At 39.2% G+C, this 24,864-nt stretch overlaps 1 protein-coding gene across 3 annotated transcripts; it reads right to left on the reverse strand.

Annotated features, from left to right (window-relative positions):
* Positions 1-7,036: 7,036 nt before the first annotated feature.
* acsbg2 (acyl-CoA synthetase bubblegum family member 2) lies at positions 7,037-23,679 on the reverse strand. 3 transcript variants are annotated; one of them, XM_026345740.1, is made up of 15 exons: positions 23,572-23,679; positions 16,497-16,626; positions 15,907-16,028; positions 14,473-14,744; positions 13,303-13,391; positions 12,179-12,299; positions 11,970-12,050; positions 11,725-11,874; positions 11,063-11,239; positions 10,776-10,957; positions 10,368-10,607; positions 10,052-10,269; positions 9,726-9,865; positions 9,091-9,337; positions 7,037-8,662 (listed from the first exon to the last, which is right to left on the reverse strand). In XM_026345740.1, exons 2-15 carry the CDS (start codon positions 16,601-16,603, stop codon positions 8,544-8,546), a joined length of 2,265 nt encoding a protein of 754 aa, XP_026201525.1. In that variant the 5' UTR covers positions 16,604-16,626; positions 23,572-23,679; the 3' UTR covers positions 7,037-8,543. The 3 variants fall into 3 exon arrangements, with proteins under 3 accessions (XP_026201525.1, XP_026201524.1, XP_026201523.1); XM_026345739.1 differs by lacking the exon at positions 23,572-23,679 and adding an exon at positions 19,879-20,042 and having other exon boundaries at positions 16,509-16,626; XM_026345738.1 differs by lacking the exon at positions 23,572-23,679 and adding an exon at positions 19,879-20,041.
* Positions 23,680-24,864: the final 1,185 nt, after the last annotated feature.

A 24,864-nucleotide genomic window follows, 5' to 3' on the forward strand; every position in this document is an offset into this window, starting at 1 on the left:
ATATACAGTGACAAGAACCTTTACTTGCATAAAATCCAGGAATTTCCAAATGGTTTGCATACTTTTCTATTGCCACTGTATAATAAATAAAAAAAACATGCTTTTTTTTCGTCACCTTTCACATCCTTTAGGGTAAGAGTCAACTACAGAATATATTAGTCTCTGTGTGGGAATTGTTGAAAATAGTCATAATATAGAAAAACATTTTAAAACAGCAGCCTTATATTTTAATATAAGATCCAGATTTCGTCTTTGGGAGACGTTTTGAAGATACAGAACACTTCCATACTACTCACATTAGGATAGTGTGCGCTCGACCTTGAAGCCTTTTCTCTGGAAGAATTGAAACTTGAAATACTATAATGAAAGTAGAACTTAAATTTCCTTTTTTTGTCGCTTGTCTGTCATTCAGATAGTCACACTTGCTTGTTTCAGTCTTGGATTAGCTCACTCTTGCACTCTCTCATTCACTGATCATGGATTTATTTCTTCCATGGCAGTACCATGACGGACTGACTCACTAAAGCAACATTAAAGCTACAAAACAACCCACAAAGGAACACTTTTTAGAAGCAACAGTACTCTCCATTTCAAAATAAGTGTCTTTAGTAAGTGCCAGATATAAATATATATCTCCACTGTTCAGAAAGCTGCAACCATTAATTATTTATATTATCAGTTCATGTTCTGTTTATTGACTAATTGATTAGTCAATTAACTAATTATTGACTAATTATTGCAGCTCTAGTCCAAAAAACATCTTGACAGAAGAAATGGCAGCTGCTGACAGACTGTACATTAATAAACACTTAAAATGGCCTTATTGCTGCATACAACTGCATTATAGTGTGTTTATTAAATGTGAAGTGCTTTCAGTGTTAAATTGGGGGTGGTTATAGTAAAGTGGTACCAAGACTCGTGCACAAATTCTTACATTTAACACTGTATATGAAGACACTGAGACGTGTGCTGTATGTGTGTGTGCGACTGTTTCAGATGAGGTTTCTCTGTTGTCTGAACATCTGAAAACGCGTTCTGTTGAGTTTCCCCCTCTACTTCCTCGCACTGAAAGCTGAGCCTTGACCTCCTACCAACAGCCCCCCTCCATCCCAATCTGCCCCTTCCCACCGAAGCCCCAGTCACTCCATCCCTGCTCTCCACCCTTCTCCTCCTCTTTCTCCTCTCTTATTCCCATATTGGCGTCCATGAAAGGGCTCGACTGCTCGCGGCCACAGCAGTGGAGGATCACTTCTGAATTGCCTTCTAAGTGGTGGGTAGGGTAGGGTGGGGGGGTTTAAAAAAAAAAAATAAAAAAAAAAAAGCCGTGAAAAAGTAGCCATACTTGTCTCCCAGAATCCAAAAATAAGAAAAAAAGGGGCCACGCTTTTTTACATTTTATTTTTCTACAAGTGCGTTTTGTGTATTTATTCCCAGACTGCGGTTAAAATAACCTGTGAGCTATGAATGTATATTACTTTTACTTTTCTACGGCTAGCAACAGCCCCACTCTAGTGCCTTTTCTGCGACTTGCAGTGTGAGGGGGGGTGTGCGCTCTGTTAGCCATGGTCACACAGATTGAACCCCCCCCAAGTGTTAATTGGGATGCCTGAATATCCAGTATTGTCTTAATGGCTTCCATCCCTGCTTCTCCTTTTCCAATGTCTTCGTAGGCTGTTGTCCCTTTTTTATCAGTGATATTTTTATTCATCAGACCCTCTCAACGTTTTACGACGACTATTTTACACCGATAGCCGTCGCGTTTTTATGTTCTTGCTTTTTGAGATTAGATTCAGTGTTTCGAAGAGGAAACGTCAGGTGACTGTGTGGTAGTTACTCACATTAATTAGCTCTAGTAACAGTTGCTTTCAGCTGTGTTGTGTGTTTTGTGAGACGGTTGTCGTTGAATAGGGCCCCGAGTTCCCTCTTCAAGTGGTTTTAAGGATTTGAACTAATAGTGGAGCATTTGATACCAAGTTACTAGGCACTTGAACAGCATCTACAAAGGACAGTTAGGCAGAGAAATAAGCTAAAAGTGGTTCTTGTGTTTTCTTTCCCCAAATATTTTAAACGTGTTGCCCAGGGGCCTGCATCATTAGCAAGATTAGTTTATTAGACTGATCTCACAAAGCCGGCTCACTTTAAGTCAGATCACTAAAACCCATACTGCACCACTAAGCTGCTTCAGAGAAGTTGAAGTTTTGAGGATTAGATCCAAATCTGTAAATACTTAGTGACAAGAAGCCTACAAATAAATAAAAACAGCGATAAAGACTTGCTCTAATTTCTCACAGACCAAAGCGTTGTCTTCATTCGTCTTGTTTTGTTTGACTAGATGTGCAAAACCGACAGATACTCAGTTCGCCATCATGTGTGGCAAAGAAAACGGCCAATTAAATTTTTTTTCATAATATATTATGAAAATGTTTTTTTTTTTTTTTTTTTGGATGAACTAATTATTTTAGCTTTTACTGTATAATAAGCGTATAGTCTGTTAGTCGTAGCATTTGATGATTGCATTAATCTGTAATTTCCTAGTATGTATATACCCCCATTTTTTTTATCCATGTCATGGCTACATGTCTTCTGTATAGTTTTAACTTTGAATTTGACCTTTAGCTGCTGCAGCCCAATAATAATCAAGAGTTTTACTTGACATAAATTATGCTGCTCTTGGTCTGCTGAAGTAGTTTTGGGTTTTTGTTGCACCTCTTTAATGTCAGCAAGCTCCTGCCCACTTTAGTAATCTGTGGGTTAACAGAGCCCGGAACCAGCTTTGTGAGACCGGTTTCCAGGACAGTCGGTGTTTTTGTGGATTTGTGAAGCCAGAAAAAACTCAAAAGAAAGCCAGAGTGAGGTGAATCTGCTTTGTGATTCAGGCCCCTGGTGTGTTAGTTCCTGTGGCCCCTCTAGGCTTCACACAAACACACAGAAAAACGCACACTGGCCTGTTGTGGTACAAACCTTCAATGAACGATTCCCTCCCTGCCCCCCTCTCCTCCTCTTCAGTTTTATTCCTGCCGACTGTTTTTATTTTTTTATTTTTTATTTCTTTCATTGTGATGCTCCAAAAGCTTTAAAACTTAACTTTCTTCTTCTGTTGCCTGCCTGGCTCAGCGACCTGTACACACTCCCTTTGCCCTTACTGTAAACGTCGTCTGAGCACGGAAAACGTGTCTCAAACACACAATTTTAAAAAAGAAAAAGATTAAAAATAAAACCTGTATCCCTGCCGCCTTATGTGCCCTGCAGTAACCCCCTTCTTCCTGCCCTCACTTCTGCCCTCCTCCCCGTCCCACCTTCATTTTCTCTTGGTGTGCCTCTGTCAACAGAACTTCAGGCCGTGATTACTGAGAATGAACTCTACAACTGTGTGAGTGATGTTTGTGCATCTGCGAGTGTGTTTGTCAGCGATAGGAGAGAATTGAAAAAAGAAAAGAGAAAAACTTTCCTTCCTGTCCTCCTCTCTGTGCATCGATGTGGGAACTTTTAAGTCCTAGTTCATGAACTCTGACCTTCGACCAGGCGCTCATTAAGTCCCTTGTGGTGGTAGTGGAGAGGGGGAGTTATGTGGGGACTGGTGAAGCCCCACTGTCTAGCCACAGTCAATGTTTTATTTATGGACCTCTGCACTTTTGGCTGTGATGACTTCAGTACTTAAGTAGTTACCTAAACTGTATTTTTAAGGATTTTATACAATATTTACATGCAATACAATATGAATTGATTTTTCTTTGCCAAATTTATTTTTTTTCTTATTTAATTGTCTTGATTTTGGCATGTTCTGTCACTATTATTCACAAACAAACATGCCTATTGAATCTATTCAAGGCATAAAATGTGTTCCCTGTATGATTTTGTGCATCATGATCCTGATGACAGCTGAACAGCAGGTGTTGGAAAATGTTTGCGGTATGAGCTAAACTTTGTCATCACCTTCTGCTTCTAGTGCAGATAACTGGACCAGACTGAGGGCACGACGAGTCTTCACTTCGGTTCAAGGAACTTAAAACTGTTGAGCTAAAGTTTTTATTTTCTCTGTCACGTCTCGTTATGTTTTTGTTTTTCTTACTCATTCATAGGAGTTTGTACCCAAACCCAAACTGTCATCTTTGCCTAGTTTTCTTGTGTTATGATAACTTGAGCCTGAAGAAACACATCATAGGAAACAATAGAGTTGCAAAGTTGGAGGAGCAGTTTTGGGTTATTCATTCTTCCCATAGACGACATTAAGTGACTCACGGTTGGAGACGCTCCCAGTTAGACCATCGGGCCACAATATAGAGAGACAAAAGCATGATGCTTTTACAGGCTACACTCTGGTCCAGTAGCCTCTCTAAATTAATGTAGTGTTTCATTTTATATCTCTTTTTGAAAAGATTGATTGTGCATTAACTGATGCTTTTTTCCAAGTCATTTTTTCCCTGTCTGATCTAAACTTGACCCCCGAACTGGTTCATGAACTTGCTGCTTCTGTAGAACCATAAGATTTAGTCCACAGATGTCCATTTTACAGATACGGATATGAAAATAATAGAATATAAACCTTTTTTTATGATGTTCTATTGTTAAAATCTTGTTTGGGGGACTGATTTGTTGCAATATCATGAACAATAGTTGGACAAATAAGCAGAGAGACTAAGCGCTGCACCATATCCAGCTCTCTTAATACATCCCTAATACATTAGCTTCGTCTCCATGGCAACAGCAGCTCAGGATCATGTGTACTGTAGTATTTACAGCCATGGATAAAACACGATCATAACATGAATATATATGATCTGGGACAGTCCTGTGTGTCTGTGATGATGGTATTAATGAAAGGAAAAACTTGAAAATGGGAAAAACCGAATGGAGAAAAACACTGCTCCACTTCGCAACTCTATGAGCAGGTCTGTAGGAGTGGAGCATTTCAGCTGAGACTATTATATATAATAATTGTATAATACAGCTAAGGTAGAATATCTACTGTGTGGATCTTTAGAGGACGAGGAGCAAATGGTTTGTTGCTAATATGTGGAAAGGGGTGGGAGGGGGCATGTGCAGAGGGGCGTTTCCTGTGTCAGTGGTCATCATAATGTGTCTGTGACAAGGGGACAGGGTTGCCTGTATTTATAAAGGTTTAATTTTTTTTTTAAACTGGGGGTGGGCTGGGGGGGGGGGGGGGTCTACAAAGTCAGTAGAACAAATGAACTGGATGGCAGAAGAACAATTTGGTATTTTTAAAAGTAAAAACTTGGCATTACGATGCCACCATGTGGCCATATGATGCAAGTTGTTAACAAGGACAAAACATGTTATTTTAATGTTATTTTTTATTTTGAAATCATATTATTAATAAAGTCATTAAGTACTATTGTCCCTGTGTGTCTGATCATTGACCACTGTGTGACCCGGTCATGACCGTGCACGAAGGGTTCATGTAAAGTTCACGTGATGGTCAGTGGGGGGTTAAAAGGACAAGCAGCATGATGCACTGACCATCTATTGAGGAAATGAGGTGTTTAAAAGCAAAGGCTGATCAATAAATTCTCAACGGTGCTGTAAGAAATAAGACCTTTTTCAAAGCATGTCAAAACATGCCCGGGTGTAAGTAAGAAAAACCTGCGGTTACCGTTTTAACCACTTTATAAGGTTCATGGTCTCCTCATCCTCAACTCATGAGATAAATCTGTAGAGAAGAAACCAAGTTTAATTCATCTGATGTTTATCTGAAAATGTAGTGAGAGAAGCCTGTTGTCAGATTCCTGACGCCTCTGCTACAGTAAAGCTTCTATTGTTAATCTAAAATATATAACTGAGCATATTTTATAGTAGATTTATAGTATTTTAGGTTTCCTGCAGTGGGATGCTAATGGGAAAATAAATTAACACCATGATTTTTGCTTCATTTTCTGAATTTCTTTTATAAATTCTGCTAATAAATAGTTTCAGATTCAGTGGCAATATTGATATGTTTATGTTTTAGCATGTAATACAACATATGGACTGTAAACTGTCAATAATAATAAGGTAAATAAACATGGTAGCTTTAGAAAAACTGCATTAGAACAACAATAAAAACAATTTTACAACAATTTTACACTTTAAAGTCTCAACATATGGTAAAATGAGGCCTAAACTAATGTAGCATTTTCTGAATTGCTGCTTTATTGGAAATGACTTAACCTGAAGACTAGACTGACTAGAGACTGTGAAGCACTAATGGAGAGTTAGTGGTGGAAGTGGTCAAATGTTTGCTGTGAAGAAACAGTAAGCTGTAAATCTGCGGCTACTTTAGTTTGAATCTGACTCATCGTGGGAGGGACGTGGACTGTTGCAAGTTAGTAAGTTGTTTTTGTGCTGATTAAGTTGTGTTGTAAATGTTCTCGTTGTTGTTTTGTGGTAGTGTTTCTTCTTGTGAAGTTGAAGTAGTGTCAGTGAACATTTAAGTACATGAGTCATAACTAAGTACTAGTTATTAGTACTACACATTATAAAGTACTACTAAAGTATTGATTATTGCTAAATATCACATGTACTGTATTAATAAGATGTTTTTTCTGTTACAAAGTGCTTTAAAATACTTATTCTAACTGTGATCACATTAGATTGCGGAAGCTCTTTCAAAGTAACTTCTCCAGTACTTTTAAATTATACTCCAATCAGAGTACTTTGTACTTCTTTTTACTCCACTGAATTTTTTTCATGCATCCTAAATGTTGTGTGAAAGTTTTTGCTCCATTTTTAATCAACTAAAACAGAAAACTTAACTAAAACGACTGCTTACATAGTAACAACGATGTACTAATCCAATGTATCGCTATGAAGAAATTATATTATTTAGATTTTTTCCTTTTCATTATTTTAATATTATTTACTTGAATGAATGATTTGGAATTCAAGACTTTTCACTATGGTACATGAGCAGTTATAAAAAAAAGCACTAAAATCCCAGGGTAGTTACCTAATATCACCTCTTTTGTACCATTTTTAAAACCTCCACAGAACAATACAACTTAATTTTCACCACAAAAAAAGGAAGAAAAAGCTCCACACATCAGCATAATGAACTTTTATTGCTCAATCGATCACACAAGTATTCAGACAGAAATGCTTCACTTTTTTTTCTGCAGCGTCAAACACATTTCCATCTTTTTCAACCCTGATTTTAACAGTAACAGCTCTAAAGGGTCAGGTGAATCCAGTTGTCTGTGGTCCAATGAGCTATCACTGAAATTTTGAGTTGTCATCATGTTGAGTGACCGTTTACTGGCTTTTATGAACCATGTAGTTGTAAGAAAATCAAAGATGGCAAGAAACACATTCGCCCAGACACTGAATCACCGTCATTTCCTTAATGAACTGTGTACAAACATTAATCTTTCTTTTCCTCAAACTTCATTTGCTTTGAGTGCAACTTCACCTTCATTTTAAAACATCAGAGCTTCAAATACCCAGAGTTCAGTTACATTATATACACGAGTCAGTTCTTTGGAGTGCAATAACCTTTTTTCCAACAATCTCAAACGTCTCCAGAGAGGTTAAAGACAGTCACTGTATCACAACCTCAAGCAGTTGAACATTTATATATTTGATGAGTAAGGCAAGGCAACAGACCGATAAGGACAAGGCAGCTGGTATATTTGCCTTTTTTTTTTTATAAACCTTTAACCTAAGTTATCTACATCTTTCCATTCTGGTTACATTTCTACATTTAAGACCAAAAGAACAAACAAACAAAAAGTCAAAATTAGAATTTCTGGTCCGTTAAAAATAAAAAATAAAGGACAAGTGAGAACACGAGACGATGTAGGTAAACAATATTTACAATACTTCACAAAACCACAGCAGGTCTCCGCCCAAATTTACAGTTACACAAAGCAAAATATATGGCTTTATGACATTTGTACAGCATGAAAAACAATTTGGATATTTAGGTTTGAGATTTCTGTATGACATTTCAATTAAGGATTACAACTGCATCTGAAAATGTTTGATTTTGTTTTTTTAAACACAAAATAAACGATTATTTCCTTTAAATTCAGACTGACAAAGACAGAAAAACCACACACGTGTAAAAGATCAGTAAACATGTTTGCTCAATTTCATATGAAGTTTTTTTTTGTCTCCAAATCTTCATTGAAGCTCATTTGGCCCATACGAACTTTGGCAAACTGAAAATAAATAAAGCATTGGAAAAACAAATAACTTCTGTTAGCATCCTATAAACCTCTTCGCTTGATTCTGTCTGCACCTCAAGTATTACAGTACGTATACTACTCCTTCTCTACAGCTGCAGCTACCTCATCTATCAGACAATAGTGCTCCTCTCATTAATACAAATAAATAGTTGTAATCTTCAAAATCAAAGCTTTCTTTTTTTTACAATGGCTTCTTCTTAAATCTTTGTACAACAGCCAAAAATGTAAACCAAGACAGAACGGCCACAACTTAAGGCAATCGAGACATTTATACAAGACAGGGAGCGGTTGGTTGAAGGAGGTGGAGTGTGTCCACGCCTGTTAACAGACAGTCTGGGTCTCCCTGCAGGCGGAGGAGCAGATCTATTTTGGAGGAAGTGGATTGTCGGGAGTGGTTGGAGTTGGCAGCTCCTTGTAAAAGTTTTCAATCTGCTCTTTGTACATCTTCACGACCACAGGCCGCTTCAGCTTCATGGTAGGACCTGTGGAAGACACACACTGTTAAACGCTGAGCAGTGCAACATATTACTGTTTTTATTTTAACACCGTGTTTGGAAATGAATTATCTCCTTAGATTGAATCTCTAACTGAATCCACCAGAGGTCGCTGTATCTGAGCTTTTTATAAAGATCATAAATGACAATTTACCACTGCACATCGTCCCAGTGCATTTCTAAATGATTTCCTCATCAGTTAGTGAAACAACTGCTTCTTAAATTACTCAAATGAACAACTCACGATCTACATCACCTACTGTATTATCATACATTCAGATTTTTATTCACAGAAATCTGGTCTGTAGGCGCCTTTAAACCCCAGAGGTTAGAAAATACCACGTCAAATGATGCCCTGTCATCAAAGATGTGAAATCCACGATACGTTGCAGTTGAATGAGGAAGTGTAATCTCACCCAGCTCTCCTCCACCGATGGAGAAGTCCCGATCCAGAACGATCCACTTCTGTATGCGCTGAGCGTTGGAGGTTGCATTCTCGTTCACTCGGTTGATTCCCTCCTGGATGGCAGCGTTGATCGCCCGGTCTCGGCCTCCTGCGATATCCGAGACGCGTGTGGCATTGCTGCCCAACTTCCTGCAAAACTCCACAGCGTCTGCAGACAGCTCGTCCTGTGGTTCACCTGAGTCAGGGTTTACCTGGCACTGCAGGGGAGAAAAATTATTTGCACTTTTGAAGCAGTAATGCAGTATAATCTTCAGAAGTAAGTACATTTAGTACATTTTCTTGCAGTTTTCCTTAAAGCCCACTAGGTGGCAGTGTCTGAAATCAGACATCCTCGGGATTGCTTTTTACTGGTGATGCAAATCCAGCAACATAAAAAAAAAAGACCTTAAGCAATTAATCACCGGATTATAAGTATTTGACATTATTTTGTTGATTTATGAGTAACTTAAACTCAATTTAATTCATGTATAAAACTGTAAAAGTGAAATTCTACTAACATATAGAAAGTGTTTTACAGTTTACTATTGTTACCTTTACTTATCCTGCAATTAAGCTGACAAACATTTCCCTTTGTTTTGTATTTACCTTAACAGTGAGCAGCATGGACAGGAACTTCCTCTTGTCTCCGATCAGCATAGCGTTGCTAATCAGCGGCACAGCCTCTTTCACTTTATCCTCAATGGGAACAGGAGGGACGTTCTCTCCTCCTGCTGTGATGATGAGCTCTGAAATCAAACAGACACAGAAGTTTACACAACAGACATGTGTAACTGATCCCTCCTGAGACTGCTCCTAAGAATGAACTAACCTCAATCCATGTTTTAAAAGGTGAAAAAGAAAATCGATGCCCTAGAGCCAGTAAACATACACCTAAGTAGGATCTACAGTAACTATACCAGAAATATAAAAACCTTTAATTCGTCCAGTGATGAAGAGGAATCCATTCTGGTCATGTTTACCCAGGTCACCTGAGTGCAGCCATCCTTCTGCATCAAGCGCCTGCTCTGTGTTTTCGGGCATGTTGAGGTAACCCATGAAGACGTGGCGTCCCCAGAAGCAGATCTCCCCGTTTCCTTCCTTGTCCGGTTTGTGCAGCTTTGTCTTGCATCCTGGAAGCTCCACACCACAACTGCAGGACAAAGCATTTTATGTTCTAATTTATCTCTGATTTGCCAAAGCAAGGAAGGTCTGCCTCATGAAAGTGGAACTTATCAAAGAAAAATGTACCTTGTGAGCCTAAAGGCATCAGGAAGGGAGATGGTGTGAGGTCCGGTGCTCTCGCTCATGCCGTACAGCTCGTAGAGAGGAATATCCAGACTGAGAAAGAACTCGAGCGTGTCTTTGGTGATGGGAGCGGCGCCTGTGTAGCACCTGTAGCAGCGGTCGAGGCCCAGAGCCTTGCGCACCTTTTTGAATACAAGCTTTTTGGCTATGTGGTAGCTGATCGGTGTGCGGCCAGCTCCGTTTCTAAAGTGAGATACAAAAACAGTATGGTAAGGATTTGGAAACTATACTTAAAAGTACAAAAACCTGAATTGAAAGAGAAAGTACTAATAAAAACATTCCAGCATAAAAGCATGCAAACCAAAGCATGGAAACTCTTTATTTCATTTAATTTTATATTTTATAACGTACTGGTTCATCTTGGTCAGATTAGTGTGTAGGCCGACGTCTTTGGCCCAGGCGGCCACTTTCCTGCGCACAGTCGAAGACTTGGCTCCAACAGATTTCATGCTCTCCTGCATCTTCTCCCACACACGTGGGACTCCCATGAAGGCTGTGGGACGCACCTCCTTCAAAGTGTTGACCAGAGTGCCCTAAAAGAGCAAGTTTAAATACTATTACCATACTGTACACTATGTGCAGTTTGCAGATCACATGGACAGGATTTAATGTCAGTGTGCTCGTCAAACATATCTCACCTTGAGGGCGTCTGGCTGAGCGAAGTAGGTTGCTCCTCCGACCCTCATCGTGACCCAGATGTCGACCATCTGAGCTGCGATGTGGCTGAGAGGCAGGTAGCTGACCACGACCTCCTGAGCCTGATCGGCGTCTGTGAGGCGCACATGATGGCCGGTGGAGAGAGCGGTCCATGTTAGCTGGGGGGGTAAGGAACAGAGGAATGCAGTTAGTACAATGTATGGCAATTGTTTTATGTATGAGACGTCACATGGAGACATGCTCTTCATACTTTTACAAAACAGATAAAGGTGAACGTGTATGATCAGTGTTTTTAGATCTTTACATTGTGAGCGAACATCTTTTCAACAACAACTTCAGTCTGACAGTCCAGGGTCAAGTTGACAAGCATTCGAGATTGTACTTAACTTGACTGCACAAATATTAGTAGTAAAATAACTTGAAGTAACAAAAGTAAGTAGTAGAAACAGAAAAAAACCCTGCATAATGCATAAGCAGCAACGTGCTGTTGTACAATGGGCGGTGGAGCTGGTTTCAATTACATGATCTACTGAACGCTGGTTCCAGTGTTTCCCAACCCGCGGGCTGGGATCACACAAAATGCTAAACATGATTCTTCAGCATCCTCAGAGGTAAAAACACACCCAACACTTGTGTAACTTACGTTGTCGTGGCTCAGCATGACTCCTTTGGAAAGCCCTGTGGTTCCTGAGGTGTAGATGAGCGTGCAGCACTGGTTCGGTTTCTGGCTGGAGATGATCGCATCAAGAGGAGCGTCAGGCTCATCACGTCCAAGCTCCATGAACTCTGCCCACTGCAGAACAAAATAACATCACTTGGATGATGCCGATTAAACAAATTACAGCATTTTCACGTTTCTCATAAAGAAAAAAAAAAAAAAACACTTACAGTGTACAGATTTGGTCTCTTCTCTTTTAGTGCATCTTTGTACTGAACGATTGCTTTCAGGTGTGGAAGCTTGTCTTCAAACTTGTGAACAAACACAAAACAATCGAATGAGCACATAAAGAGTAAACTACTTATTTTATTTGTGTATAGTAAAGATTCATAGTTTTGCACAATATTTAAATTGAGTTTCCAACTCATTCTCATCTCACCTGAAGGATTTTCTGCAGCTGTTTGTGATTCTCCACCACAATGATATTGGCCTTACAGTTTTCTACTACATACTGACAGGTCTCAGGAGAGTTAGTGGTGTAGATGCCCACAGCAAAGCCACTGCAACAGAAAAAACAAAATCTGGCTTAACAGTTTCTCTTTCACATTTATTGATAGAGAAACATCAGATGCTTGTGCTATTCTTGGAGGTATTATATGTACAAACATATAATAAGACTATAAATTTAATCCACAGAACCATAAGACCTGATCATAACCAGCTCTATTGTACATGCTCTCATGCTGAATCAGACCTATTTTCATGTTTAAAGGGTTTATTTGAACTGTTTTCTACTGGAGAAGTTTGTATTAACCTTTATTCACAGGAGACTTGGAACATAAAGGTATCTCTCCTGACTTTTCACATACCGTCCATTTATCAGATGATTTGCTAGTTCCTTATCCCAATAGACAATAGAGAGTGATCTATCAACGCTGTATCGTTAGAATACCAAACATCCACAACTAAGGAGAAGTGAGATAAGCCAGATTCCCTTCACAGTTACATAGCTTTCTGCTTTCTATAGTACTATCAAGTTCATCAAATACTATCTGATGTGGGGTGGCTGTGGATCAGGAGGTAGAGCAGTCATATACCAATCATGGGATCTGTGTTTCGGCAGGATACTGAACCCCAAGTTGCCCCCGGTGAGTCAGGTCAGCTGCGTGGCAGCTCTGCCATCTGTGTGCGAGTGTGTGTGTGCGAATGGGTGAATGAGACGCAGTGTAAAAGTGCTTTGAGAGCCAGATAGGTAGAAGAGTGCTATATAAGCCCAGTGCATGTACCATTTGTTTCATCAAGACTAGTTTGACAAGTTAACATTCTTACTGTCATGAATCAGCACCGTACAGAGAGTAGGTGTGGAAGTCACATACTGTATTAGTAAGAACAAGAGCAGAGAAACACTTTGTGCTGATCTTTCTATGACTAAGCCTCATTTCCATCAATTATCAGCCTTTCAAAAATGTATGTTAACAGTAGGTCATCAATGGCCCTGAGTAGACAACAATTCATTTCTTGGTCCCTATAAAATATACAAACGGTGCTGTATTGTTCACTTACCCTGCCAAAATGGCCCCAATGTCAGCGATGAACCACTCAGCGGAGTTGAAGCCCAGGATGCCAACGCCATGGTAGCGCTGCAAACCAAGCTGCAGGAAAAACAACAGCGGCACACACTAAGTATAAATACAGTAACATAATTAAATAAACCTAGAACACAGGTTAATTCTGTAAATCCAGTACCAGTTTATAATTTTACATTGTTTTGGGGCATTTCTGCCTTTATCTGACAGTGAAGACAGTGACAACAAGACAACAATGCTTTATTCAAACCACACTCCCTCTCTTTGTCAAGTGAAGGCTTTGAGCATGTTTTCTAAATGTTTTTAGACATCCTTTCCTCCTTTTAGACAGCGTTTTCCTCACCATATGAAGTATTGCTTTTAATACTGAAATGTTTATATAATGCTATAATAATGTATTGACTACTAAAACAGTTTAATGAGCTGCAGCTCAGGTTTGTTTTAAGTACATTACCACAGCAGCTGTTACTATGGCAGCTGTTATATAAAAGGCAGAGTTTAAACTGAGCTTTAGAAATAACTAATGCTGCTTTTTCACCGGCTTCATTGTCACACTGTGAGCTTTGCATAATGAACTACCGGCCACAAGTTCCAGTCTGCATGTGGTGGTATCAGGTTCGGTGTACTGTGTCAAGAGACGTGTAAACGTGTCTTAACGTGTGTGTGTACATGACCCCTGCCGAGTCTCCATGCTGACTAACAGTGTTGAGTTTCACAACAAACAATAAGGTGCTCTGTCCAGTAGGAACACTGCAGCACTGTCTGACATTTCAACACAACTCCTTCACTCTGCGTTGTGCATAGTCTAGACAGACGTGACATCAAATGCACCAACACAAGACTATGAAACAATGTCGAACGATGTCAATTGCTTAAAACAAACAGAAGTAGTTCGACCTTTAGATATTGCAATACAAATGCAAGTTCAGTATAGTCTCACTTCATGTACTTCTCTCTTCAGTTTGAAGCAGTTGTGTAATTGAGAAGTTTTCGCTGACGTTAATTCATTTTTTCTCAATCAACTTATCAATTTATAGTTTCACTTACAGTATGTGTTGCGGTGTTACTGAGAAAGCTTAAAATATACACATACAAATCACTAATCACATGACACGGAACTACTCAACATTAATAAAAATGGCAGTACCTTAAGGAAGCTCTTTGCAGCGGTGCGACAAGCTTGGTAGTATTCTTTGTAGGTCAAAGTCTTCTGCTGATCACCCTCCTTCCAGCCCAAAGCTGTATAGTTGCCAAAGCGCTCCACGGCTCTGGTGAACATCTGGTTGACGGTCAGGGGGGGCTCGGCAGCCAGGCCCGAATCCTCTATCCTTAATTTAACCTCTGCATCACCCTGTGATGTCCACAGACCGGGCTCTGCTGCCGATGGCACAGACAGGGAGTTTGGACGCTGGACATTGACTGGAAGATGAGACATGAGGAGTTCGGAGAAATGAGCAACGGCTCTAAAGCTAAACGTCCACTGGGCTTGTCTCATTGCTCTAACATCACCCTCTGGCACTATATTACATCTACAAACAAGAGTGAAACATTAAGCAAATGAGAAAGCCAAGTTTAAGCCCTAGGCCACTGTGCTGGCGTCAGGTAAACAGGATGCACAAACAGTATATATTACAAACAGACAACAATAAACCATCACTTCAGGCTGAGGAGATGTAGCTTTCTGTCAAAGATCCAAATCAATATTTGCTTATCAGTACACCAACCCTGTAGGGTAGCAAACTAGTTTAAAGAAATATTAGCAGTTTGTTCTTTTATTTAACTTGTTGTCAGCAGACAGTAAGATTACCCCTACCCTACCCCTACTGACCATCGTAGACATCCATCAGTTTACAGGCTGAATCGACTATCTGCTGCTGTTGTGCACTCTCCTTATTTTCATTATTAATGCTCTGACTTGTGGTTTCAACTATACATGAAGTGATGTCTGAGTGGACCAACTAGTGCATTTTGTAATGTTGGCACCTCTCAGCAATTACTTTGTTTTTACAGTCGTACAGTCCAGTCGTGCTGTCATATTGTAGACTGAGGAACTAAACAATGGTGGATTTATGACCAAGCACAAACAGCTGGCTATCAGTACTGAGAGCGGCTGAGTGGGCAGGACAGTGGCATGATTACTCCTTAATTAAACATTGTAAAGATTTTAATACTTCTATGAAACAGAACTAAGACACATTTACCACTCTTATGATTTTATGATATTTACATTATATATCGTATATCAGCCGTATGTCATAGATAAAGATAATGTTGTTTCTGCAGTGACTAAAACAGGAAGAAACGTCAAAGTGAAGTCTGAAGGCAGGAAAAGGGAAATTAAGTTTGTTCTGCCAAAGAATGTAGGGTTCACTCACATCTGTTTGACCAGCTTCCTCTGGAACAACGTTTAAAGATAAAACATGTTAAGTAACGCTGACCTCAGCCACCAGCACCCACACGGCAACTGGATCCAACATAGCAGCATGAATATGTGTCTATATTTTGCTTATAATAATTTTAATTTCAGTACGGATGAAGAAAGAGTAAACACTCAAACTGGTGGTTTTCCTTCAACCCTCACCTGTTTGTGTGTTTAAGGCCCGTTCAGCGGAGACCTCTGTGGTCCTAGTGCTGCTGGTGACTTCATTTGAGGCACCGACCTCCTCTTCCCTTTCCCCTGTGGACTCTTCCTCTGATGACTCACTAAAGAAAATGAAAGAGGAAAAAAAAATCTTGGTACTTTACACAGGTAACTGAGTCTAAAGCGACTTCTCACTGCCACGTCCTCGGGGGTTACCAGAGGCAGAAACTTGAACCTGCACTGAGTCACAAGGGAAAACACACTTCGATTCATCTACCTGACAGCACATAGTGTGAGGGCCACATGTCAACTGAGAAGAATAGTTTCAAAGTGAACTTTAGCGCCAACCTGGGTGATATATGTCTGGCTGCCATCTTAGTGAAACACTATAATGCTATGGCGTCTCGTCCAAAAATCACTGTCAAGAAGAGATCAAACTAGTAACACAGGTAGTTTCCCAACTCGTTCGAATTGTCATTGTTAAAAACAACTCACAATCCTTCATTAAAAGAAACATTTCTGTGCATCAAACATTTAAACCAAAAAATGATTTGAAAAGAAAAGAGAAAATGAGGTTGTTGTCAACATACTTAGCTACATACACGTCATCAAGGGAGGCTGCGCTGTTTCCTGCACCACAGGATGACTCCAGGAAGCCGCTAGCTCTGGGAGCCTCCATCACCTCAGCTTCAGACATGGTGGTGGACTCGCACACGGTCACTAAAAGAGAGCAGTGACAAGGCTTGTTAGAACTATTTGATGAGAACAGGACACTATTAGAGAAGCGAGAACTAGACACAAGCCACATCCTGATATTGTATGAGTATGCTCATGCTGACTACTATTATTTTCATTATCAATGAGCTGGTTTGATAATGATAAATAAATGTAGTTTATAAAATGCCACAAAATGGTGACTGTGTTGTGATATGTAAATGAAGTTAATTACTTTGTAACACAGTCCAAAAACTGTTTAGTTTAATAAGAAACCAAAAACTATTCCCATTCAGGGTAAGTTTTTTAAATATATATATATGTTAATACTACTTATCAATTTGCCACTACCTCATACTATCATATTAATATGCAGCAGATAACTTAAGATTTAAAAAATAAAAGAGGAATGCTCCACTGGTGTAATAATCAGGCAGTAGGTAACACCAACGTGTGACAGAAGGCCAGTGGCTTGTAGTACTCAAGACTCACACCTGAGTGTTGTTGGCCTCAGGTCACAGCACTAGTTTGGGGTTATGGCTCCCATTCATCCCTGTTTCTGTCTCTTTATTTTTATCTCTTATTCAGATATGTCGTTAGGATGTTAAATAAATGTTGTCTTTGTCTGTTCTAGTCTCTATTGACAGGTTCTATAGCAACAGCTTGGTGAACATATGGAGCCAAGTTACAGATAACATGTGAACGCTCGCTAAACTCAACACTGTTTACAAAAGCATTTCCACTGCTCCACATTCTCAAAATCCAAGTCAAGCCACATAAATACAGCTAAACCTGAGTATTAGACTAAAATTTTAGATATGAGGTCAAAAAAAGGACGGGGAAAGTCATGTGGGACAGTAGAGGACGTAACCTCTTCAACCAATCATCCTGCATCATTTACAATAAGAATAAAGTGACCTCCTTTGCTTTTCCCATTACCTCATCACAGGAACCACGTCAAAGGCCCCTGAACAATAAACCATCCGCGCTCGACTATCATCAAACCCACACCTCCATGCTGCTCCCTTTCTCTCTCTCATTCAAGCGGCTGTTGTTGCTCCATCCCTCTCTTTGGTAATCACAGGTCAGAACTGTTTATTTAAGGGAGCTGAAAACACATACCAGTGGCTTCGTCTGCCTATTGTGGCAGCGGCCTATCATGACTCGGCTGTCAGGGACAATTGGGCTCGGACAAGTGGAAAGAAACAGAATATTTTCCATCATGCTTTAGGGCTTGACTCATATCTGCCAACCAGACCAAATTCCACATGTGACTTGTATTTAAAATTGATATGAATAATAATAATTATATATTTTATTGATCCCCTTGTTGATGTTTGGACAGCTACGTTAGATGCTACAGTGGGGTGTCGGTGTCTTGTCCATGGACACCTCAACATATAGCCAGTAACCCCAGCTGAGCTAACAGCCGTCCCAAATGAAGCCTGAACTCTTAAGAATCACCCTCCACAGCGTCATCACTGTTGTAAAACAAAATCAATTCTACTTTAGTCACGTGGTGAGCAAACAGCTGACCCTGAGGAGACACATGCTCGTTACTGATTCATTTAGAAGTCTCTGAGCCAAGGAGGCAGATGTCACAAGGTGATGTGACCACTGTTCACATGGACACATTTTTTTTTTGCCTCTGCCTTTAATGCAGCGGCAGATTCCGGTTGTGGATGTGGGATTTTCAGCTGTGAGTTGAGGGTTAAGGCACATAGTCGTCCAACAAACTGGGGTGTGATGGGGTATAGATTTAAAATTCACCATCCTGAGAGTGTTGAGGTTCCGCCCACACAAATAAAAAACTAAAGTCAATCCAAGATACTGCATTTTCTTGCTTGCTGCATTTCTATTTCTCCTTCAAACACTCATTTTGGTGTGACTGGCTATCACTACATGAGCCCGTCACATTCAGATCACACTTTCAGTCGTGAGATGGATGAATTTGATTCAGCTCTGGTGTGACGACCCCCTGCATCGGATCAGGCGATGACAAATGCCTGACAACACCATCTTTGGTCAGCGCGCCTAAAAATAACATCTCCTGTTTATTATGATGAACTGTCACTTTCAGATTTGCCCCAGTGATATTTAGTAATATCATCATCTATTAAACTGCTATATTTAGTTTATGATAATAAATGACAAGAAGCTGAAATATTTGGTGTTTTTTTTTTTATCCTTATTGCTTAGAAACAAAGCTTTGCATCCTTTCTGGTGTGTTTTTGTAAATCTTCCAGCACAACGACTGCACAGCATGTATTACCATCATTACTGCAGTCATGCAATCAGCAGAGGATTATAAATGTGGAGCAGAGTCACTGAACAGCTGTTTAATTCAGAAAGGGAAATGCAGCAACAGTTGGAAAGATAAAAACACAACAGGTTTGATCATTGAGAAGGAGCCAAATGAGTCTTCTATCTAAAGACACCCCGTCCTCAACTGTCCTACAGTAAACAAGGGGCTCTCTTAACACAATACCACCATGTCTGCAAACTTAATTTAGGTTAATCCTGTGTCAGAACCGACTAGACGAAACCCCACCCTTCAGTTTTGTCTCACTGTTCTCACTTATTGTCTCCTTTGGCCCAATACATCAGCCAGCTCCTTCAAACTGCCTGAAGCTGTATATCTTTTAATCAATGATCTGCATGAGGCGCATCCTCCACCAGCTGCTGCCTCTGAACAGCACCCGGGTGGAGCACGGGGCGTAATCCTCAGCATCCTCCCCATGTGCAAGATTTAACATTTAGGTTTCAATTACACATCATTGTAAACCAGGAAAGACATTTAAAAACATGGAGCAATTCCTTAAAGACATTCCTTTAACATTTGCTGGCAAATCCACACACACACACACACACACACACACACACACACACACACACACACACACACACACACACACACACATCTGCTGACTGGGTTACACCCTTGTTCAAGAAACCATCCCTCCATGATACCTCCTCTCCTCAAATCCACCCTATTATCATGGTATTACTAGAATCACTTCAGTTCCTCTGTATTTCACAACTGTAAATGGTGAAATACAGTTGGACCAAGACAGGAAATGATGAAGCTGAGAAATGGCCCCGACGCGAATAACTTCATTTATATGAAATCATAGATGAGACGAGCACAGAAGATGGTTTCTCTCTCCTGATCATCAAATCCAAGTGGAAGGAGGAGTTCAAGTTAAAAGCATCTGAGCTACATGAATTTAAAATGTACATTAAAGGTTAAATACTCACGTTGCATCGCTGTAATTAGTTGTCTTCCACACTTTGTTTCCTTTTTCCCTTCCTGTAATCGGCCTTTTGCTACAATGTGCCGCTAACCCCGCTCCACTAACACACCATCCGCCCTGTGTGGCTACAACTCGAACAGCACATCATTCATTTTCAAACAGCAGCCGGCTCGCTCGGTCCCTCCCCCGTGGTAAAAAACCCCACCCAGGCTTCCTCCAGACTCTCTCCAGCCCCCCGACAGCGCGTCGAGCCGTCGGATTGGTTCAACCTGCTCACACCACAAGACTCGTTTTCCAAATAAGGCCACGCCAGCCAAATGAATAAGGTGTGTGTGTGTGTGTGGGGGGGGGGAGTGAACACACACACACACACACACACACACACACACACATTTTCTCTTGACAGACGCAGCAGCCCATCCCCCCCCCAGTGAGAGATCCTCCCCGGTGCAGACTAATACACGTTGCACCAGTGCCGGCTGAGGTTACTATCGGACAAACTATGCACAGGTTCCTCAGAGCGGATCAAGTGCAGCTGTGCTTACTTGACTTTCTGACTTTCCACTGACTGAAATCATTCATATGCATTTTGCAAATACACCCACATCCTCTAACCTACATCTGATCTCGCCTATTCTCTCTGTTCTTATCTTTAAATTAGCCCACTGAGGCTGTAAAAATATACATTTTTTCCATCCTTGAATAATTTGCTGATTATTTTCTCAATAATTGTGCATGTCGTCTTGACATTATTTAAAATGATTGATTGATTATTATCTTATTAGCTGCTCCTTTAGTGTTTGCTAAAAAGAACATAAACACATATTAGTAATTGATCACTCATCTACTAAATTCAGCCCATTTAACTCCACATATTGATTATTTCTATTAATATATGATTTATAAATGCTCTACACTGCACAGGGATATATACTCTTTACACAGCTACAGCTATTTGAACACTTTGGTTACACACAAGTACCTCATAATACTAATTAATCTTTCTATAAGTAACATTTTGAATGCAGGACTTGTTATTGTGTAGTTTTTTACCTTTACTAATTATCTGACTGATTCCTTTACGACTTACACCTTAGCATCATACGGACACTAAAGCTCTAAACAATATAAAAGTATTGATAACTACAGCACAGAAGTATTAAATGCATCTAAACCAGTAAGTCAACAGCGAGCAGTTACAGCTACAGCTGAACTTCTTTAAAGCTTATGTTGTGACCTTATTGTTTAAACTATTATCTGCAAACAAATTTGAGAGCTCTGACTGAAAAACAGTGGTGTCAACCTACAGTAGTTGCAAAGTGTTATCAGGTTAGTCCTGTACTTCTAGTTCTTATAAGCTCTGGCTCAATACACAGGGCACTGAAACTTAAGGCCACAGTTTAAGGATGGAAGCAAAAGCAGGAAGATAAACAATTAATAAACTGCCCATAGCAAAGAAATGTTTGCTATTGTCAAACACTGCACTTCTGTGCAGAAACTAAGAGTGAAACTGAAAAGAAAAGCATGAAGAAGGCCATGACCCCTCACAGAAGTTTCAGTATCTGTGGGGATTCACGGATATGAAGACAAATGAGAGTCATTTTGATATGTATACACACAAAGAAAATAACTTAACAAATACTTGAGCAGCTGCAAAGTAAAAATGTTGACTTGAAGAAATTCCTTTTCACAACTTCCCCGAAACTTCTGCCTCCAGCATTCAATAGATCAAGTAGCTTAAGTAGAGAGAGCACACAAATTTCCATACACAAACTAATATATATATCAACACAACAGAGATTTTAGACTCATACAACATGAACGCTGACTTTTTACTGTTCATTTGACTGCACAGAATTATTCTATGTTTTCTATTTATAAAACAAATAATAAGATAGATTTATATACATGTGCATACAAGAGTGTGTTTGTATGCACATGTCAGCCATTGTAATAAGAAATATCACATGTGACTATGTTTTTATTTTCCTGCGGCTTGCTTTGTAAGATGAGTCTTTAAATAGCCCACATGTGTATACTTACTCACACCATTTCACAAAAGTGTGCCAGCACTTCTCTATAGCAAGACCTGCCTCAGCCAATTGCCTAGAGAGACGAAAGCAGTGAGCCACCGCACCACACCACAGCTTCACGTGACAAGCACAGGCCATGCGCACAGGATGAAATGCTGCAAGGCGTGTTTAGAGCTGATGGACCCTGCACTGAGGTTACTGCCGGTCAGTGACAACCTCCTTCATCCCACCTGAGGTGGTGCTATAACGCAGTCATTTTCTCATCATGACCAAACACTGAGGTATAGTGATGAAACTGTAACTTTTAAACACAAGAAGATGCAGAAACAAACATATGCTGGTTCAACATTGAATTAGTTAATGCTATATGCAAAATAGCTTATTTTATATTTTATGTTAAGGTGTCCTTGGACAAAACACAGACACCCCACAGTAGTCATCTACTGCAGCTGTCCAAACAACAATTTACCCATGGGGATCAGTAAAACATGTCATTATCATTATTTATAGCATGTTAAAATATGAGCATGGTAATGTTACAAAGATGGCTAGTTTAATAACTGCAGTTATACAGTACAGTATATAGTATAGTTATAAATAACAGAATATGTTAAATATACAGATATTAAAATATTATATGTAATAATAGTGTTAAACATATAAATAAGCTGCACAATTGTGTATATACCACTGGTGAAACTCAGATCAGTGCATTGAAAAATGTACATGTGTAAAAGTACAGTTAAAACCATATAAAGTGCTCATTACAGTCCATTTTAGAATAATATAGACTTTGTAATACTAACTTACTAATGTCTAACTTTAAGGTTAAAGCCTGTAAAGATCTTGGTTATTTAAATTACACTGATGACATCAGTAAAGTAATATTGCCTATTTAAATCACCATATTTGACCTTATTGTTATGAAACTACAAAGTAACTAAATCTATCAAACTAAATGTAGGAGGAGTGAAATATTTGCCTTTAAATTAGTGGAATATAAATATAAAGTAGCAGAAACATAACGATTCAAGTAAAGTATAATTGCACTACTTTGAAAGTACTCTCCTTTTTAAAGTGTGTTAAAGCTTACTACTGTACCTGAACTGTAATTTTGTTTTCAGCATTCAAAAACTACAACTCCCAGACTGAAACGAGGGCAAAGACTCATGGGAAATGTTGTTGTTGTTGAACGCTAACAAGCAGTCGTTTCACTTTTGGTAAGCTGTTCAAAATAAACCATTCGGTATAGTATTACAGACGTATTTAGTTTATGTTAAGAGACAGTAGTAATATGTTCTATTTTTCTGAAAGACAATTAAAACATAAACATTCGGAGTGAAAAGCAGTTGAGAAGCTAGTGAGCAGATGCTAGCTAGCCAAGAGGCGGGCTATCATCTGTTGTCGCAACTACACTTCCTGGTGTTTAGCTAGTAGGCAGAAAGAAATATATATAAATAATCAGTTAACTAAAGAACTAAAGGTGAAGTGAAAACCTATCTAACCATAAAATAGAACAATGATTTAAAAAATATGAAAACAAAAATTTCAAGATAAACATTTGGCCTGATGCTTTATTTGTGTTAAAGAAGAATGATAAATTAAAAGACCTAAAAAAGCGACGAATACCGTGAATCAATCAAACTTCAGGTGTTTTTTCTTACCTGCGGCGGAGGCTCTGTCTTTGCTTTCGACAGTAAATGTGTCTGTGTGGATGTCAGCTAAGGAGTAATGACAATCCTGTCCTTAATCTGGCAGAGAGTCAAATACATAGTTAAGGTGCAGGGATGCTCTCTTACACCTTTTGAGCCAGCTGTAGCTCCAGACTTTTACCTTACATCACATTTAGCCAATAAAATTTAAGAAAAATCACAGTCTCCCATAATTTCCCAAAGCCCGAGGTGGCATTTTTTTGTGTGCAGAACTCCTTCAACTTACTTTTCTTTTATGTTTTTTTTTTTTTTTTTAAGCCTTGTTTCGTTTGCTCTTTTGCAGATGTTTAATGTTTTGCTTTGGTCAACTCTGGTTGGTTTTAACATACTAAATAAATTATGTGAATGGAACTGAATTGAATTAATATAATAATGTGTGATTTAGATTTCTGTCAAAGGCCTATGCCTTCATTTGGCTCTGTGCCATGGCTACACTGGATGGATCAGACAGCATTCTTTCAAAAATATACTCCCTCACTTGTGTTCTTGATATTTGTGAAGAGCGTTAGCTAACACATGAGTTCAAAATCTCCCAGGTATTCAGTTGGGTTAAGATCTGGTGACTGAAATGGCAATCACATATCAGTCATGTTTTCATATTCATGCTGTTTTGACCATTTTTTCTCCACTAATTTATTCAGGTATTCAGGTGTTTTTGTTTGTGCTTAGAATGAACACAATCACATAATTAACACTAACCTTTTAACAAATCCAGCAAAAAATATTCAACATCCATTCTTGTCTTTCCATGTAGGCAAAAGAAACCACCTGTCTTCCATTAATGAAGAAGACCTGATAGTGACGTTCATCATCTGACACGCTGTGAGCAGGTTGTCTTACAATAAAGAGCTATGCTGCCACCATGAGCTGAAAATCTAAATAGCAGGAAGTCAATGCTGGTTGAACTGTTAGACTAAGAACAGAAAAGAAATAAACATCAAATACTACACGTGTAATAGTGTGTACCAATGTAATAGTTTTTTTTTACTTTTCAAATTAGAAAACATTCAGCAACAAATACAATACCTGTATTTGTGTAGGGACTTACTATAGCATTGACAAGTGCCACATGCTATTGCATTTATAGCCTAATATATTGTGCAGTACCTGATCCTATATGACGTTTTCTAATACGCACATATACAATACAAGAATATATTTACAAAATGACACAATATAAATAATTTCCAACAATATAATACAATGGGCCTATAAACCAGATCTGGAGTGATCCATAAACTGGAT

This window comes from Anabas testudineus, chromosome 4, assembly GCF_900324465.2.
Source record: "Anabas testudineus chromosome 4, fAnaTes1.2, whole genome shotgun sequence".
NCBI classification, from domain to species: Eukaryota; Metazoa; Chordata; class Actinopteri; order Anabantiformes; family Anabantidae; genus Anabas; species Anabas testudineus.

Coding starts and splice junctions, on each gene's coding strand:
- acsbg2 (XM_026345738.1), bottom strand. Junction 16,029..16,496: donor GATGACGTGTATGTAGCTAA/GTATGTTGACAA, acceptor CATTTTCTTTAG/TGAGTCATCAGAGGAAGAGT. Junction 10,270..10,367: donor GATGCCTTTAGGCTCACAAG/GTACATTTTTCT, acceptor TTTGTCCTGCAG/TTGTGGTGTGGAGCTTCCAG.